The following is a 20,333-nucleotide window of genomic DNA, read 5'->3' as shown; positions in this document are numbered from 1 at the left end:
CTTTACCGCAAGTGCACACTTTGCAGAAGCCTCAAGGGAAGCCATGTGCTGTGCCTTTGTCATCGTGCATGTTGGGATCAATAAAGTCGCCAAAGAATAGCGATTTTGGATTTCATTGTATTCGTCTACAAAGAGTTAAAAGTCAACAGAAAGAAAAATAAAAACAAAAACAACACAACAAATCAATTTCTAGAGGTAGAAAAACTTCTTAAAATTCCTGTACTTTACAAATAATACAAACATGAAAACAAAAGATACAAATGCAAATAAATTCAATGCAAATGAAACAACTTACAAATGAATCTCGCTTTGCTCACTGTATAGTTGCTTGGATTACCTTTTGAATGTCTAAAAATACAACAACATTCTCTTCCAAAACTCCCAAGAACCGATGTTTGAAATTCTCCACGAAACCCTCTTTTATAGACTTGAAAATTGCTCAATAATCGACTGCTAGCCACCATCAATCGATTATGCTTCTAGAATTCAAACATTGCATCAGCATTGATCATAATAGTCGATTGTTATTCAACATCAATCAACTATTACCGTGATCGAGTTCAAAATTTTCTATTTCTCTAACAATGTCATCAGTTGATTGCTCATACTTTATTGTAGTCATAATTGAAAATCGCTCAATAATTGATTGCTAATCACCATCAATCGATTATGCTCCTAGAATTTGAACTGTAAAATGACTCTTTCCAACTCATCATTGATCACAACAGTCAATTGTTATTCAACATTAATAATTGTTGCTGCATCACTCGAGAGCTGTGATTGAGTTCGAAATTTTCTATTCGCTCCAATAGTGTCATGTTGCTCATATCCAACAATCAACTGATATATCACAAACTCTCATAAACCCCCCTGAAATCTTGAACTTAGGGTTTCAAGGTCATCAATCGATTGCATTCCATAGCAATCATTTGATACCTCTGTTTCAGCTTTACCAATACTGAATTCTCGCTTTATCTAGTATCTGATTAACTTCAACCTATCATAACTTCCTTTGACCTTGATCTGTTGAGACAACCTTGACTGACAGATTTCACCATTGCTAGTAGTCATTTACTATTGCCTAACATTCAGTCAACTTTTAGGACTTCATCATTGCCCCTAGGGCGTAGTGCAGACTGTGAGTGCATGACATCTCTGACGTAATGACCAGGGGTTGATTCTCAGGAACTGACGACTTGGGGTTTACCCCACTACCTGCATTTACCTCCCTCCATACCCGTGGGACCAACACTAGGGGGCCGCTAAGGTAGCGGATCTACTTTTTTTTTAGGACTTCACCATCGTCGAGTATTTGGTTAACCTTAATTTGTCAGGATTTCTCGTCTCATGCTTAATATCTGGTCAATCTTAACCTGCTAGGACTTCACCATTACTAAACATTCGGTCCTCCTTAACTTATTTGGACTTCCCATCTAAAGCCAAGAGTTTGATCAACCATGACCTACTTAGACTTCTCCACCGTCAAATATCCAATCAATCTTGACCTACATAACTTTCGCTTAACCATCCACGTCCAAACCTATCTTGGTCAACCTTGATCCTGTCACGCCTTGACAGTGTGATTTTCGCATATTGGGAGGTACCCCACTCGGTGACAATATATTGAAAGAGATCTAAATACCATATAAATAAAATAATCAAGAAATTAATCTAATTTATTTATTTATAGCATTTTCTTTCTATACAATGAAACTATACGAATAAAATAGGAGACAAAATAAAACACATAAAAAGCAAACCAAACCTGGATTCAGCGCAGGTTAAGATCTTTAGGCAACTCTATGTACATGTTGAAATCAATTATAATATCAAAAGGGTGCCTGCGCTTATAAAACTAGAGATCAAGGGGAGAAGCATAAATTACTAAATGGGTAATTAGAAAAGATGTGCATGAATATCATCTTATTAAGAGGTCAAGGAAGCACAATTTCTTATTATAACTTTTAGTTCTTCTGTAAGTTATCAAGTTATACATAAATGTATATTCTTGTAGAATTATCATTATCTATTATTATTAATTAAAATAAATTCTTAATTCTTATTATTTAATCAGCACGTATACCCTTCATCAAAGGTATAATTTCTACATAGATAAATATCATCATCACGTGAGTATCAACATGAATATCAATGATCTAAAGCTAATAAATCAACTAAGAAGTGAATCACTTGAGCCTATGTCCTTAGAGTAGTAACATCATATGATGTATAGGCTAAAAGCCACCTCACTGGTGGAATATAACAATAACCACTGATTGCGGGCGATCATGCTACTACAACAAATATGGATGGTCAGATACTCTAGACTATGGGCGACCACACTACCACAACATATGGGCGGTCGAGTACTCTGATGTAGGATTTCTATTTATCCATTTATCACAATTATTCAACTTTCAGATCTTATTAGTTAGTCTGAACGACATAGGAGGAGGGTTGTATTAGGTTGCTAGCCAACGTTAAACTATGACAAATGTTCAATGAATGAATTTATTAAACTATTATGTTAATGCTAGGTTGTTCCCCGGAAGGAACGCATTACAGGGTCCGACTGTAACATCTCCGCAAGAACCACTGCATTTCTAGCACTCGTGTGTAGTAATAAAATATGCAAGAGTTCACGTTATAGGGCCCAACTGAAACGTACGACAAGGACCGCTACATCTTCATGAGAACTTAAGTGTCGTGTTAAATAGATAAGAGTTCTCATACCATAGGTTGGATAAGAACAAATAAAAGGACAGCCCGGTGCACGAAGCTCCCGCCATGCGGGGTCCCGGGGAAGGATCCATTGTACGCAGCCTTACCCTGCTTTTTGTAAGAGACTGTTTCCAGGTTCTCATACCATAGGTTGGATAAGAACAAATATTATGGGAAAATTAATAGTCTAATATTTGAAATATGGAACAAAGGAACCCTCACTGGTAAATCAATGGAGGTAGTTGATGTGATGATTAAGAGAAGAATTAGTATTTTGTGTGTACGAGACAAAATGGATAAACAAAAAAGGCAAAGATAGAGACCTCAAATTTTAAGTTATGGTACACAAAAGAGTAAAACAAGGAATGAAGTGGATATTGTTATAGATAATTCGTTAAAGGATGAAATTTGTAGGAGTAGTTAGAAATAGGGTTCAGTGTTTGGCTAAAACCGAACTGAATAGACCGAAATCGAACAAATCGATTTTTTTTTCCGAATAAACTGAACTGATCAAAATTTCTAAAAAAGCCAAAATAACCAAATTGATAAAATATCGATTAATTCGGTTTTTTAACCAAATTAACTAAATTTATATAATTTTTTAAAAATAAAATACTCATAAATAGATTAATACGTTATCTGATTTCTGTTTCGAATTGTTAACGCTCTGGTTTCCTGTTTTGAATTGCTATTTTAATTAAGGATTGTTATGTTTTCTTGTGGTATCAAAATGCATAATTATACCTTTTATCAAAAATTTGTAGAATTGGAATACTCCCAACTTCAAAAAATAGAGGTAATTCTTTTGAAAATTTTATGAACCTTTTGGATGAATTAGACATTTTAAGACAGAATAAGATGATAATTGGTCCATTTTGTATTGAAAGTTTACTCGGTAGTGGTTGATTTGCTAATATATACAGTCTTACAGAGATCATCATCTCTCTGTACAATACATTTAGATCCTGTTCCTTGAAGTCAAATTATGTTAGAGACGGTTAGACGGATGTGGAGGATACTATATCTTCAGTTTTAAAATGATCAAAAATATACTGTATAATTTTTCCCCAACCAATCAAATAAAAAAATTTATAATCAAACAAAGATAAAACAAGATTATTTTGGATTCCATAATGAATTGAGAATCAGTAACATGCCTGAAATCTGAATATTACCAAACTCGCAAGATAATTTAAAGTCATGATAAGGAAAAAGAGATTCCAAGCTCACATCACATCATGCAGAATCCAAAAACTAAAGTCTCCACAACTTGTTCATGTTCCCCAAAACCAAGTCATTATCAAGCCTTGAGATGAAGAGTTGTTCTATCTATGGAACATACAGATTACACTTTTCTTATCTGAAGAAAGAGGCCCTGATTCAACTCGAATTGAGCAGCATTGGAGGTGTCGCCCTTTACTCCATCATCATAAGCAGTCCTCCGAATGATGCATATATTTCTCTAAAAAAATGAAAAGGGAAAAGAAAGCAGTTAGAACCGTAACAAAGCATCCTGAATTTGTCAATGATTGCTTAGTCTAGTGGTAAGCAAGCTAGATTCAAAAGGGATTCGAATTTGTAAAATAGCAAATGTTAGTGGTTAAACCTTTCATGATGCCTCATGATTATGACCCCAAATATCACCCTGGAAATAGAAAAATTTAGTGCATAACTTTTACCGCCAGTGAACTAATGTCCACTCTTTCCGGTAAATATTTAATTTTAATTGCGTGAGCATCAGAACCCGATTATGGAAGGACTTAAAAGAGTAATGAAGAAACAGATATAATCTAGATAAAAGAACTTTCTGCTAAAGGTTGATTATAACTAAAGAGAGACAATTCTCTTTTAGGAAGAAAAAGCATACACTTTAACATTCTGTCCACAGCAACTTCCTCCGAAAATTTTCTGTGGATAAAATATAAAACCATAGGCCATCTATGTTCATAGACAATGACTAAACCCAAAACTTAAAATCCAAACTAATAATATTCTGCAGATTTAGACAGCATGATATTCTGAAAGTGTAGATTGCAAGTCTTTGCTAATTGTGTGTTTTATACAGTTTGTCCTTAAGAAGCACAGACATTTTACTTAACACTGTTGTAATCACATCACTACAGCACAAAACAAAGGCAATCTAGTTAGGCATTCTATTGCCAGACAGATTCAAGGCATTAAGTAGGCAAAATATGAGATTCAATTAGAAAATTGAATATTACATTGCAATATGAGAATAGACATGCTAATTGCAAATTATGAAAGAAAATGAACTGCTATCAGATTACTACAGTAGGCATAACATACCATTGATTATTATGCCATTCATCCATCTGTTAGTATTGTCGAAGAAGACGAGTCCAATATAATTTTTGAAAATTCTAACAAAAATAAATACAAGTTAAATAAATAAATGCTTTATAAGTTTATAATTATAAATTGAAATCTAATTATAATTTTCTTAAATAGGAAAATTTTACTGCTTTTAATTTTTTTTCTATATCCTCTAAAATTTCTTCCATGTCGAGTGGTTTCAAACTTAACTGAAGTCAATCTTGAGTACAAATAAGATTTTCTACCACCCTAGGAGTCAATGAACTCCTAAAACAATCAAGTATAAATAATTGTTGATATTGGAATAGCTAATACATCACGAGCAATTTGAGCAAGTATAGGAAATCTAACAATTTTGCTTCCACTATCCCAAAATATCAAAAGTATCATAGTACTCTTTAACTATTTTATTAAGATACTTGTCTAATTTTGACATGTTTCAATCACCAAAAACTTGAGCTTTTTGTTGCTTATACTTCTCAATAATTGACTGTCTTTTCAAATCCATTTGACTCATATTTTTTGAAGCATTGTCATTAATGCTTGAAAAAATATGAGCTTAGATTAAGGATCAACTCTAAGTCACTATTTTTTTACACTAATTATGGACGAACTTACTTGACGCATCCAAAATGCGGTACCATGGTGTATGTTGCTAAACTCGAATTTTGATGGAAAACATTAGAAGTGAAAGACTTTATTGTTAGCATAATAAAGATAGAATACAGTACCGTGGTGTATGTTCTAAACTCGAATCTTGGTGGAAAACGCTAGAAGTGAAAGTTTTAGACTTAATAGAGTAAAGAAGAATATATAAAATTTAAGTTTAACAATATTAGATGTAATGAAACAATTGTTAAGATCGGAAATGATGAGTTGTTAGGATGAATTTTATAAAAGGATGGAGGGATTGATAGAGATGTTTTACATGGAATACAAGTACGATGGTTGAAATAGAGGAGAGTATCAGATGCTCTTTGGGATCGATAAGTATCTCTATGACTTAAAGAAAAGTTTTACAAAATACGATTAGATCTGCTATGTTATATGGAGCTGAATATTCGGCTATAAATCGAGCACATGAGTAGAAGATGAGAATTGTAGTACATGAGTAGAAGATGAGAATTGTAGAGAAGAAAATGTTAAGGTGGATATGTGGGCACACAAGGATGGATAAGATAAAAAAATGATTCAGGCAATGTGAAATTATAAAAAATATACACATCAAACGATGAAAAGAGAGACAAAAAAAAAGACTCAATTAGTAGATAAAATTTATTTAAATATAAATGATGATATAGTAGAAGAAGAGTTCAATGGCGTAAAAGGATTCATATAGCTGACCCCATTAGTGGGATAAGGCTTAGTTGTTATTCTAGAGGGATATTTTGGGAATATCAATGTTCAAAGGTGTGCCTTTTTGATAATTTTCAAAGTAGGGTGCATTTGTTGCTAAATTTTAATGCATCAGTTGGTAATTTTCCATATAAATTTTAGCTATGACCTCAATCACATTACAATCTCATAAATAAGGTGGTTTGAGGGCCTATTGATTGAGTGATTCTCTATTATCATCTTTTGATTAATTGTTATCTCTTTCATTAGACATGGAGTGAGATAGATGGATGAAACACTTATTGTAGCTTATTGTAATCACAAATATCAATAAGGTTTAATGGTTGTTCTATCTTGAGCTATGGCCTATGTTAATAAAAAATTCAAGAGAGTGAAAAAGATTCTCTCATTGAGATCAATATAAAGTTGGTTAAGTTTGTTGAGTTTTCCAAACTGATATTCCATCCTTTTCACTTTTTGGCCAAATTTCAACTAGTTGCATCTATTTTATAGTGGTGTCTAATTCTTTTCTATTTTTATCCTCTCGAGTATCCATTTTTTAAAATCAATGTTCCTGGTATCATTGATTTTTCATAATGATTGACTTTTGTTGCAACGGACACTACTCGAGCAATAATATATAAAACTAACATCTATATTTTTGAAAATGCGAAATGTCTCATAAAACTAACATATGTCAATTAACTCATGTAATGTAAGTGTTTAAATTAACAATTACATGCTACCATACCAAAAAATTTACATTAGAAAAGTGAACAAATTCTCGAGTTTGAAAAGAAAAAACATCTTGGGCGAATGTTATTTGAAAAGTGATTAGAATAAGAAATAACTATGACTTATTGATTTGGTTCCAAGTAAGCAGCTTTGGATGGACCATAAAATCTAGTTTTTTTGTGTACAAGTATGTTTGGGTTGCATATAACACTGCTGCAGTTACAGATTGTCTGGTATTGTATGAGAATGCCAATCACATATCGGGACCACCTATATATGCTATGCAGTTCTTTGTTATATGCATGTAAGTGATGGCATATGTAGCTGTTTAGGATTCTAGGCTACTTCTTAAGACATTGCTTTGATTAAGGGATCACTTCCTCATCATTTTCTAAATTATTGAATTGACTTAAATTAAATGTAAACTAGATTTTTTATGCAACCCAGAATTGGTCCAATTTGGCTGGAGATACCCAAGTTATTGGTGTATTTATTGTCTTTTCGTCTAGTCTATTCATGAAGATTTGGTACTAGTTTAACTTAAAATCAGTTCTAGTTGAGCTTTATTGAACGTTAAAGCAATTGTAACCTCAGACTTTTATGTAATATCATTAAGCACTACAAATTTTATGTTATGCCTCATTGCCAATCATTCTATGGGCATTCAAAAACTTATGACCATGATGAAAAAACTTACAGCTACTAATTAACCGAGCACTGCAGAACAAACGAAACCATACATCTCTATGTTATAGTTTAAGGAATCTTTGAGAAACTAGCATAAGCAATAAATTTTGTCTGAAAGTTGAGTTAAGAGAAGAGGAGTATGAGAAAATTCTAGGACAATGACAATTGTGAATGCTGACATGTCCTGGATCACTACTAGTGATCACAACTATCCTTATTCATGTAGTCTACTACCACGCTGACCAATCAAAGCTACCTCAAAACAAAGTTGAATTTTCTCACACTTTCCCATCATTGATTCGAGGAGTAAATACTATATCTTTGCTCTAACATAGAAACCACCAATTAATACAGTAGCTTTGATAGTGCATATCCAACACATAGAATCAACAATTGTCTCACCTGGTAGCAAAAGGTGGAATCGGCCACCCCAGCGGCCCCACACGGTCGGCCCCACGACCATCTGTGAGGAGGTAAATTGGGAAGCTGTAGTTGGCCAGTGCCGAGGAGGACTTTTTTTTCCTCGACTTTGCTGAGATTCGAACCCTTGCCCTATGGTAGCAATTCTGCTCCCATTAGCCAACTCAAATAATCAGAAATAGCAAGAGTCGCAATAAAATTCAATCATGTCAAGCAGTAAGCAAACAAGATATTGTGGTGTAACAAGTATTTAAAAAGAGTATTGATCTTAAGCAACCCAGCATTCTCTCTTCTCAATCTTGATCTTGAAATATTTGTGCTTTTATTGCTTGACAAATCCAAAGCTAGATCAACATAGCATAACCATCGCATACTTTGCAAATTAACGTTCACAGTTTAATCGCCCAATGTTAATATACAACTCAATTCCCACAAGCTTGGTTCAATTAAGGATCACTACATATCTAAGAAACAAATTCAAATCATAATAACCCAATGAGATTTATTAATTTTTTAAATAGATTATTGTTTATTTCAACGTATGAGATCAACAAAAATTTGTTCCTTTGACCTTCAATTGTTTGAGCTTGAGGTTGTTACCTCCTTCACCACCATTGCCTTAATCTGCAAAAAAGCTAATCCTGAAAAATAATAAATAAAATACAATGTAAATTAGACTCAATTAATACCAATCAAAGGCTAGTTAAACTCTAGATAACAATCTTATTGAATATACTAATTTCTAACTCATGAAATATTTTTTCCTTAATTAGTTTGCATCTTCTTTTTCTTGCAATTTTATTAAATACAGTTTTTTAGATACCCCATATTATCTAGCATTATTTCTATTGTACGAGACTCATTTTTTGAAACTTTGTTAACTTCTTTAATATAGTTTTATAGACAAATTTATTGTCTTATTACATTCTCTCTGCAGTTAAGAACTCAACAAAAGTTGTATAAACATCCTTAAATAGTTTAAATATACATAAATTTATATTTTCGTGTATGATAAACTTAGAACAATCGGATTAATCATCTTTTATACACTTTTTAGTTATTTTTTCCTTACTAGAATTGATATTTGATCTGTGGTATGTATGGCATCTTATAATGGATATGCTTAGGTATTCTATGCCTGTGTCACAATATATTGGAATTCCATATTTTCTGCTATGTTTTGGTGTTACAAAATACTCTGCATAACTTTATTATTTATTCTTTCCTATTTGGCAGGAAAAATATAAGGGTGTTCCTTTTCCACTCGCTGTGTGCATAGTGTTGTCAGGAATGTATGAGGATGACACTGATAATGCAGATGAAATTCTGTATACTGGTCAGGGTGGGCATGATCTTCTTGGAAATAAGCAACAAATCAAAGATCAAAAGTTGGGACGCGGTAATTTGGCATTGAAGGTTTGTCCGAGTGCACTATTGATGCTGCTTTATGCAAACTATGAAGATATGCTGAATGATTTTTTCTCAGTAGTTCCTATAATATTTAAGTATGCTCTTCAACTATATTCTCAATTGGAGCTATGTACTTAAGAAATTGAGACACTTAAAATCCATTTTTTATATGGCATCTAGCTGATTTACTTTAATTTCAAACTTTGAGTTAATCTACCTTTGGGAAATCAAGTGGTGTTTAGGACTTTTTAAAGGCTAATTTACTATTTTTAACTTGCACAGACATATTGGTACCTGGAAATTATTATTTATAGTTTATATTTACCATTTTATGAATTTAATGTTGGCATTTATCTATTTTTTAATTTAGTCGAGCTAGGGGACATTGCTATAATTTTTTTTTGTCTTCTACTTATGCAAAATGAGTAGACTATGATTGCTCTTGGTGATTTACTCCATCTCATTCATTTCTTTTTTTTTTTTCCATTCCTAGATTATGTATTCTTATAGTTATTTTAGAGTTCTATTTGTATGAAATTTGACACACTTAACTACAAATATTTTTGATGTCACTTTTTAGTTTTTTTTTTTTTTGGAACTTGCCAATCAAAAGTTGTTGAATTCTTAGTTATATTTTTATTTATGCTCTATTAGTTTATGATGTTATGTTTTCCCCTTGTTGGGGAATGTTTTTTTTATGCTCTATTAGTTTCATGATATCATATTTTCCCCTCTACAGAATAACTTTGAATCTGGTTTGTCTGTTCGAGTTGTTCGTGGACATGAATCTCGAAATAGCTATTGTGGAAAAGTATACACATATGATGGCTTATATAAGGTTTGTAGATGGAAAAGGAATTTTCTTTTGTGGACTATGTTTAGATGGCGTTGCACTTTATGCATCAAATAATTTACTTATTATTTTACTTGTCGTAATACGTTTCAAAAAGTAATCTTGCACCATATTCATGGAATATTTTACCTATGGTTTTAGTCATTATATAATATGTTTTAATCTTTTAAATTGTCATGACACTTATGATTTCGGATCCTAGTGTGCGACTTAGAATTTATTTGTCATTATGATAATTCTAGTGACATCCACCGTGTTGTCTATTTATTCGTGTGACTAGGCTCTTTCTTAGTAGGTTCTCATATTTTTATAACAATAATAACAACCAAGTCTTTAGCCCACTAAATGAGATCGATTATATAGATCCTCTTATTCTATTTGGTCTAATCCTTTACTATATAATCATTTATATTTAAATGAATTATTCTTTTTTATTATTTCTAATTCTTCTTTTGTCTTTTTTCCCCCTAAATTAATGTGTGTATTTGTTATGATCTTACATAACCTAACTGTGATAGTTATTAATCTCCTAAATACACATACCATCTTTAATTCGTCTTTTGGAGTTTTCCCTTAATAGGTGCAACCTTGATTTTTTTTAATGTTCATTTCTTGTCTTATCCATCCTCGTATGCCCATATATTCACCTTAACATTCTCATCTTTATGACTCATATTCTATTGGGTCCAATCCTTTACCATATAATCATCTATATTTAAATGAATTATTCTTTTTAATCATTTCTAACTAAGTCTTCCTTTGTCTTTCTTTTTCTCAATTAATGTGTGTATTTGTCATAATCTCACATAACCTAACTGGGAAGTTATTAATCTCTTAAATACATGCCCATACCATCTTTAATCCGTCTCTCGGAGTTTTCCCTTAATCGATTCAATCTGAATTTTTTTTCTCTAATGTTCTCACTTCCTAACTTATCCATCCTCGTATGTCTGCACATGCATCTTAACATTCTCATCTTTATGACTCATATTCTATTTTTGTGATCTCATCATCGCTCAACATTCAACTTTATATAATCTAGTAGGTCTAACCGCCGTTTTAAAGAACTTTCTTTTAAGTTTTAGATGTACCTTATGATTACAAAGAACACTTGTCGCCCTCCTCCATTTCAACCATCTTCCTTGTATCATATGTAAATATCTCTATCAACCCTTTCATTCTTATGCAAAAATGATCCTAGATATTTTGTTTATTGATAACATGTTATCTTCTATTTTAACAATTGTCTTGCATTGATGATATCTCTTATTTTAACATCTCTTATAACATGTTATCTCCTATTACAAAATGATGGAGGGATTGAGAGAGACATCTTACATTGATGATATAATAAGAGATAGAGCTCAATGACGCGTCTCTCTCAATCCCTCCATCATTTTGTAAAAATGATCCTAAATATTTAAATCTCTCGGTTCCAGGCAACTCGTCCTCTCCTATCTTAACAATTGTTTCATTACTTCTAATATTGCTAAATTTAAATTCCATATATTCTGTCTTTAATCTACTAAGCTTAAAACCTTTCCCTTCTAGTGTTTCCCTCCAAGATTCTAGCTTAGCATTTACTCCTTCACGTGTCTCATCTACCAAAATAATATCATCTGCAAACAACATGCACCACGGTACTGTGTCTTGAATGTGCGGTGAGTTCGTCCATAATTACTGTAAAAAGATAGGGACTTAGAGATGATCCTTGATGTAACCCTATCTTTATTGGAAATGCTTCAGTTACTCTGCCACTCTGGTCATTACATCCTCATACATATCCTTTATTAGTTCAATATATGTTATACTAACACCTCTTTTTTCTAAAATTCTCCATATAATTTCTCTTGGGACTCTATCATATGTTTTTTCTAAGTCAATGAATACCATGTGTAGATCTTATTTTTGCTCCCGATATTTTTCAATTAATTATCTAAAAAGATGTATAGCTTCTATTGTTGACCTTCCAGGCATGAACCCAAATTGATTTTCTGTCACTGTGGTCTCCTTAATCTTTTTTCTATTACTTTCTCCCAAAGTTTCATAGTATGACTCATTAGTTAATAATGCTATAGTTTGTACAATTTTATATATCACCTTTGTTCTCATATAAGGGACCTAGAGTACTTACCTGCCATTGATCAGACATTTTTTTTCAATATCATGTTAAATAATTTTATAAATCATTCAATACCTTGTTTCCCTAAGCACTTCTATATCTCTATCGGAATATCATCTGGTCCAACGGCTTTTCCATTGTGCATCTCATTTAAAGTTTGTTTTACTTCTGAAGTTTGAATTTTACGATAAAAATTAAAATTTCTATGCTCATTTGACCTAATTAAATTACCTAAGTTAAGTTGGTCACCTGAACTTTCATTAAAAAGTTGATGAAAATACCTTTTCCACCGCTCTTTTATTTCTCCATCATTTACTAATACCCTATTACATTCATCTTTAATACATTTTATTTGGCTAAGATCTCTTGTTTTCCTTTCTCTCACTTTAGCTATTCTATAAATATCTCTTTCCCCTTCTTTTGTATCCAATCTTTGATATAACCGTTCAAAAGTTTCATTTTTTGCTTCACTCACTACCTTCTTAGCTTCTTTCTTGGCTATTGTATATTTTTTTAAGTTTTCCTCGTTCTTACAAATATAAAATTCCTTATAAGCTATTTATTTTTCCTTCACTTTCTCTTGTACTTTCTCATTCCACCACTAAGATTCTTTACTTAGTGATGCATGCCCCTTTGACTCACCGAGTACACTCTTAGCTACTATTTTCAACTTTGATACCATCTTATCCCATGTTGTATTAGAGTCATCGTATATTTCACCTAATGTTTGTACTTCTACCTTCTCCTTAAATATATTTTGTTTCCCATCCTTTAACTTCCACCACTTAATTCTAGGAATTGTATATATTTTCTTTCTATTGATACTATGTTTGAGGCGTATATTCAACACTACTACCCTATGTTGGGTAGTTAAGCTTTCTCCAGGGATGACTTTGCAATCTTTACAAATCTTTCTATCCTTCTTCCTAACCATAAGAAAGTCAATTTGCGATTTATTATTCCCACTTTTGAATGTGACTAAGTGTTCTTCTCTTTTCTTAAAAAATGTATTAGCTAAATGTTTAATAAAAATAAAAGATTTTAAAGGAGGAGCTTCTAGAATCTTTGAAGTAATTGTATTAGTACTTTCTTGTGTTTCGGGTGTCGGAAGTTGCTTGGTCTCATCATCAAGGGATTGAATCATGTTGAGCTGCTCATTTGGATTTACTATTTCCTTGTCTCTTCGAGATCGAGATGATGAACCTCCTTGGCCTCCTTCCACTGTAGTGGGAAGTGAGAGTCGAATGCGTGTAGAATTATTGGAGTTGAAAGCGTGTAGAGATTGTGGAATTGAGAATGAGAGTAGAGAAGATGGTACGGAAATAATGAAATGAATTCTTTATTTATAGAGTTTGGAGAGTAACAAATATTAATCGTAATCATTGATTAAAAAATTATCAAATGATTTCAACTGTTGAAAAAATACAAACCCCCTATCCCAATGGTCAGAACCGACAGTTCTAATGTTTACAAAGGAAGAAAAAAAGAACCAACGGGCCGAACGGCAGTGAATCTCTGGTTTGGTGCTTAATCGCCAGTTCGGCGATTTTTATTGGACCGACCCTACAAGGTGTTGGTCATGTTTGAAAAATAAGAATAGTGAAAACATAATTTAAAAAATAAGAATAGTGATCTTCAGATCACTATCTAGGAGCTACTTCAGATATTGTAAATATTTATGGTCATATTTGTGGTGTTGTAATACCATAATTTGCACAGGTAGAGATACAATTTGCATTGCAAATTGTAGCTTAAGGTTTTACATAGGCAACTCACGTCCAACAATTGAAGTCGAGAGCTGGGCTGATTTGCATTGGCAAAATTGATTGGTGTGCTCATCGATAGACACGTGAGATAGTTAGGACACTGAAGCAAAATAGAACTAGAGAGGATGAGAGACTAAGGGAGAGAAGAGAGACCACGAGAGAAAAGAGAGGAAAGAGAACGTATAAGAAGAACTAAGAGAATAGTAAGAGCGATGGCAACATGTGACTAATGATGGGCGGGTAATGGGGGCACAATGAAAGACAAGCGAGATAGAGCAATTAGGAGAAAGGGAGGGGAATATGTGGAGAGAAAAGAGAGAAATTTAAAACAATTTCTGACCTTGCAAAAATATTAGTAGTCTAATTAAATATGATTGAACTGTAGTATTATTATGTAAGCTTAGTTTAATTTTAAGCCACTCAAAATAAATCCAAATCGAGCCTGATTTGAACCTACCTTATCCTAACCACCATGTATGCTTAATGAACTTCACCTAACCCTAGATCCACTTTCACTCGAGTCGAAAAGTCAAAATAATTGTTTGATTTAGCTTATTAGTCATCTAAATATTTTTTAAAAAATAATTAAAATGTAGAAATTTAAATAGGATAAAATTTAGAATCTTACATTAGAGAAGATATATTTCGTGTTCTAAATTTTGTGATTAGGTTAGAAACCAAAGATATCGTTCAGTAAACTGCAAGAAAATTAGGATTCGATAAGATCATGTCAAGCTTCTTCTCAATTTTTGTGTCTTCTCTCAGCTTTAGTTTGAGTGTTGAGGAACAACTAGAGCTCGATATGGTGCTTTAATTACATGAAAATTTAGTTGAATAAGTTAAAAAGATGACTCATTTTTTCACTATTTTTATTTGTTTCTTTAAAAATTCATTAAAGATACATGATGTCATCAAGTGTGCTATTTTTTTTTTTAAACTCTCTGCAATTCAACTTGAATGAATAAAAAATTTTCAATTTTCATTTGATTTTTAAAAGAATTTCTAGTCCATAGTTTTCAAATTTAGTTGAGTTGAATATGAGTTTGAGATTTGTATTTTTTATAGATATTTTAACTACAAAATTTAAATCCAATTTAAATCTAAAATATAAAACTTTATATCCTAAAATATAAAAGTAATGGTTTTTTTGGTCCACTCTAATAATTGTAGTTATTTGGAAGATATAAAACCAATTTAAAATTAAACGAGTAAATTTTAAATTATTTCTTTGCATTCAAGTGTTTAATTTTGGTTTATAAAAGAACAAAGTGATAATTGATGCTCAAAGTTTACATCAAATAGTCATGAACAAATTTCAATCATAATTACAAAAACTATAAAACTATACGTTCATGTCAACACAATTACATCCCTAATAATAAATGTCTCTCTGACTTCAAATTTGTAATTTCTTTGTAGAATCTGGAGCAAAATATGCCCTAGTTTATAGGGCACCACAGAAGCTTTAATTTTCTCATTTTTATTCTATTATTATACCTACAAAGTTGAATAGATTATTAGTGTAAATTAAATGCAATGGAAAAAGTATACAATTTACAAAGGACTAAAATTGAAAAATTAAAACTCAGAAACCATGGAGATTAAATTAATAAAAAATATAAAAAGAAACATGTATAAGCATTATATTGACTATTAAATAAACAATTCAATTATAATAAAAAGGTTATTAAAAGTTACAATCTGTATTATAAAATTAATTACCTTATTATTAATAATTTAATTAAATTAGTGTTGAAACTATATTTACACGAAATAGTATATTATCCAGAGATTGATTCAAGATTTTAAACCTTGGACTCATCTCCGTTGGCTCATGAGTTCATCTTCTTCTAGCACAATGACCTCTCATGAGTTGTTTAAGCACGGTTTGAGTGTTATTTTCGGTAACACTTGGCATCAAGCAGAGTCACATGGATGCATATTGCCTTATCGCTAGCTTATGAAGTGACCCCTAATTAGTCTTATGTGATGACTATAGACTACAATCTCTTCTTTGCAAGAATACCAAATTTTTTTGCTTTGTTTTTATGTGTGTGCTACATCCTGCGCAATGCCTCCTTTTTGAGTGCCATCTCTCTGTTTGTGGTTGCTTCACTACATCTCTTTGAGATCTCAACACGTGTTTGCATACTGAATCTACAACCAACAACAACTAGCCCTGTCACAAGTAGTAGGGGACCCTCCTATGATATTTGCCTTCCTTTCTGTTGTTTAGCGGTAACATTAATTTTCTGACCTAGTAATGTCAATTTACAACCTGAAAATATTCATATTTGTGAAAGATCATATAAAATACTAAAATTGGAATTCTTGAAAGCTAAACTGGTTTTATGTTCAGAAGATAAATTATGTTATATATTTACTAAATTAGAAATATAGATAAAAATTAGAAATTTTCTGACCTAGTAATGCCAATTTACAACCTCAAACTATTCATATTTGTGAAAGATAATATAAATACTAAATTTGAAATTCTTGAAAGCTAAACTTGTTTTATGTTCAGAAGATAAATTATGTTATATATTTACTAAATTAGAAATATAGATAAAAATAAGAGAGGTGTACACTTAAAATATTGACTTGGGCAATGCTGATGAAGAGTCCTTCTACTATTATTATGATGAGTTTTAAAAAATAACAAACTATTTAAAAATTACAATAAAAAAAAGAAAAATTTAAGATAATATAGTTACTTGTGTTGCGACAATTAAAAAAGCAATAAGTTGTTATCCTTTAATTGTAGATGTTGGTTTATATCAAAGATCTATTCTATTCTATGCCCATATATATTTTTTCTTTGTTTCTCTTTTGTACTAGATTAATTTACTCTATTAGATTTTATCTTTTAGTATTTAATATGAAATTATGGTAAAGTTGTAACTTAAGTTATGTATAGAAACTTTAGAAACTAGAGGAGTTAAGTAGAATTAACATTGAATGTATGAAATATATTTTAAATGATCAGTGGAAATTAGTTAAGATGGACAAAATATTCCTATAATGACTTAAATATGTTTGATATATTACAACAATAATAACCACCAAGCCTTATCCCATTAGGTGGGGTGGGCTATATGAATCCTTCTACGCCATTATACTTTATCTCTACTATATCATCATCTATACAACAACAAAGTCTTATCCCACTAGGTGGGGTTGACTGCTATATCATCATCTATATTTAAATAAATTTTTATCTTATTTTATTATTTCTAAGTAAGTCTCTTTTTGTCTTTCTCATTTGATGTGCATCGATTAATTGAAGCATTTATTGGTCATCTTAATACATGTCCATACCATCTTAAATGTCTCCCGATGCTTTCCCTCAACAAGTGCAACTCTAACTCTAGCTAATTTTCTCATTTCTTCTTATCCATCCATCTTTGTATGTTTACACATCTACATTAACATTTTTATCTATTACATTCTTATTTTTTGTCGATGCGTTGAGTCATAGCTTCACATTGTTAATTCCTTGTAACATAGCCAAAAGAACACCCGACGCTCTCTTTTATTTCAATCATCTTGTTTGTATTTTATGTAAGAAATGGAACCATACTTTAATTTCTCTAGTCCCGAAGTCTTCCCATACTAGTAAAGTGACGGATTATAGACTTATATCTTGCTGTACAGTCTTCTGCAAGGTCATATCTATGTTATTGGTTGGTCGTCTAGCAAATATCATGGACAAGTTCTTACATCAGTCGTAAACTGCCTTTGTAAAAGGCAGACTCATTGCAAATAACATCCACTTGGCTCAGGAGATTTTTAGGAAAATACAATCGAAAGCGATTGTCTCCGAGGTGCATCATGAAGATTGACCTGCAAAAAACATTTGACTCGGGCCACTAGGATTTCCTGAAGGAGGCACTTATGGGGTTGTAATTCCTAGGGAAGTTTATAGATTGGATTATGGAATGTGTGACCACTACCTTATACTCACTTGCCATTCATGGAGGAACTTTTGGGCTATTCCGTGGAGCTAGGGGGTTGCGACAAGGAGATCCACTATTGTCACTGTATCTATTTGAAATCTATATAGAAATCTTTGGGAGACAAATTCAGCAGTGCACAATTGGTTCAGCCTTCATATTTCATCCCAATGTACACCACTGGGACTAACTCACCTAGCCTATATCTGACAATCTCTTTTTTTTTAAGGGTGATGAGAATTCGGTTGCAACCTTATCTACCTGTCTGTGTGAATTTGGGGAAACAGTTGTTCTTCAGGTGCCTGAAATTATGCATTTACTTGGTTGGAGTTGAGGATAGGGACTGTATGAGGTTGCTGCCCATCATGGGCTTTCAGGAGGGATCTATATTGTTTAGATATCTTGGGGTTCCCCTTGCAGCTGAGCGGCTTCAGATTTCGAACTATAGCCCTCTCATTGACTCCTTGGTCCGATGTGTTAACGGTTGGTGAGACACACTCTTATCTTATGCACGCAAGACAACTTATTTCCTTGGTGCTTCAAGGGGTGGAATACTCCATCTTTCCTGTGCCTATGGGGGTTATAGACCGTATCTATAGAATTTACAGATATTTCACCTGGACATCTAAGCATCCTCCGGTATCTTGAGCTAATATGTGTAAACCGAAGGAGGAAGGAGGCTTGGGATTCCAGGAGTTAAAAAGTTGGAACTTAGCTCTGCTTGCTAAAGTAATTTAGCTAATTGAGGTGAAAGCAGATGCTCTTTGGATCAAATGGGTCCACCATAGGTATTTGAGGCGTGCAGGTGTGTGGTCTTGGTAAGTATCCCCTTCAGATTCACTTTTGATTACGAGGTTACCGCTAATACAGTACCAAATTCTTTTGGATGTGGGCTCAACGTCTGATGCTAGACAAAGACTGATAGGATGGTTTGCAACCTAGTCGTGCCACCACTTGCTGGATGCTGGCCTTGGGGCATCTTCGAACTAAATACAGGCAAGAGTACTTGGAGGATAAGCAGTGTGCATTTTGTCGATAAGTGTTAGAAATGCAGGAGCATTTATTTTTTTGGTGCCCCCAATTGCTGAGTTATGGAGGAGGGTTAGAGACTTACTCCATATGCAATAGGAGATGTCCTCTTTCAGACAAGGTTCTAAGAGTGTCCGGGAGATGTTACCATGGGAATCGGGTATTAACGAAGGCTTGGTACTTGGCGTTGTCTTCATTAATGCACTATGTATCAAGAGCTAGAAATAAATATAACTCTGAGGGCGAATAATTTAGTGTTGAGAGGATATTTAGGAGTGTGTATATATGTATACATGTCTTTAGGGGTGTACTTTGATCTGATGCTGCATCAGTCATAAGTAGCAACTATAGACCATTTTCTGTACTCTTGAACTATGATATGAAATTTTTTTCTTATAAAAACAAAAATATAAGACATCTCTCTCAATCCCTTTATCCTTTTGCAAAAATGATCCTAAATATTTAAAGCTCTCAGTTACAAATAATTCGTCATCTTTTTTTTTTTTTAACAATTGTCTTATTACGTCTAATTTTATTAAACTTAAATTTCATATATTCCATCTTTACTCTACTATGCCTAAAACTTTTCACTTCCATCATTTTCTATCAAGATTTGAGTTTAAGATTGTTCTTTCACGTGTCTCATCTATAAAACATTATTATTTGCAATTAGGATGACCATGGTATCGTGTCTTGGATGTGTTCATTAAGTTGATTCATGATTAGTGTAAAAAGATCGAGACTTAGAGCTGATCCTTTGTAACCCTATATTTATAGGAAATGCTTCGATTAATCTGCAGTCTTTACTCTTGTTATTATATTACTATATATATTCTTAATTAGTTCAATATACACTATGCTAATAGCTCTCTTTTCTAGAAGTCTACGTATAATTTTTCTTGGGACTCTATTATTAAGCTTTTTCCGTGTTAATGAATATCAAGTGTAAATTTTATTTTTGTTCCCGA

General features: G+C 32.4%; 1 protein-coding gene across 4 annotated transcripts in view; it reads left to right on the top strand.

The window, feature by feature from the left end:
• The window catches only part of LOC122022562 (histone-lysine N-methyltransferase, H3 lysine-9 specific SUVH4-like), an 85,383-nt gene that overhangs the window by 20,463 nt on the left and 44,587 nt on the right, over nucleotides 1-20,333 (top strand). For 3 of the 4 annotated variants that reach the window (XM_042580594.1, XM_042580596.1, XM_042580593.1), the window contains exons 7-8: nucleotides 9,469-9,648; nucleotides 10,382-10,480. In XM_042580594.1, coding sequence (XP_042436528.1) covers nucleotides 9,469-9,648; nucleotides 10,382-10,480 — 279 coding nt within the window. The remainder of the gene's footprint in view (nucleotides 1-9,468; nucleotides 9,649-10,381; nucleotides 10,481-20,333) is intronic. The other variant, XM_042580595.1, reaches the window with a different exon arrangement.

The sequence above is a fragment of the Zingiber officinale genome, chromosome 9B (assembly GCF_018446385.1).
Source record: "Zingiber officinale cultivar Zhangliang chromosome 9B, Zo_v1.1, whole genome shotgun sequence".
Lineage (NCBI taxonomy): Eukaryota > Viridiplantae > Streptophyta > Magnoliopsida > Zingiberales > Zingiberaceae > Zingiber > Zingiber officinale.
This window is presented reverse-complemented; position numbering and strand designations above follow the sequence as displayed.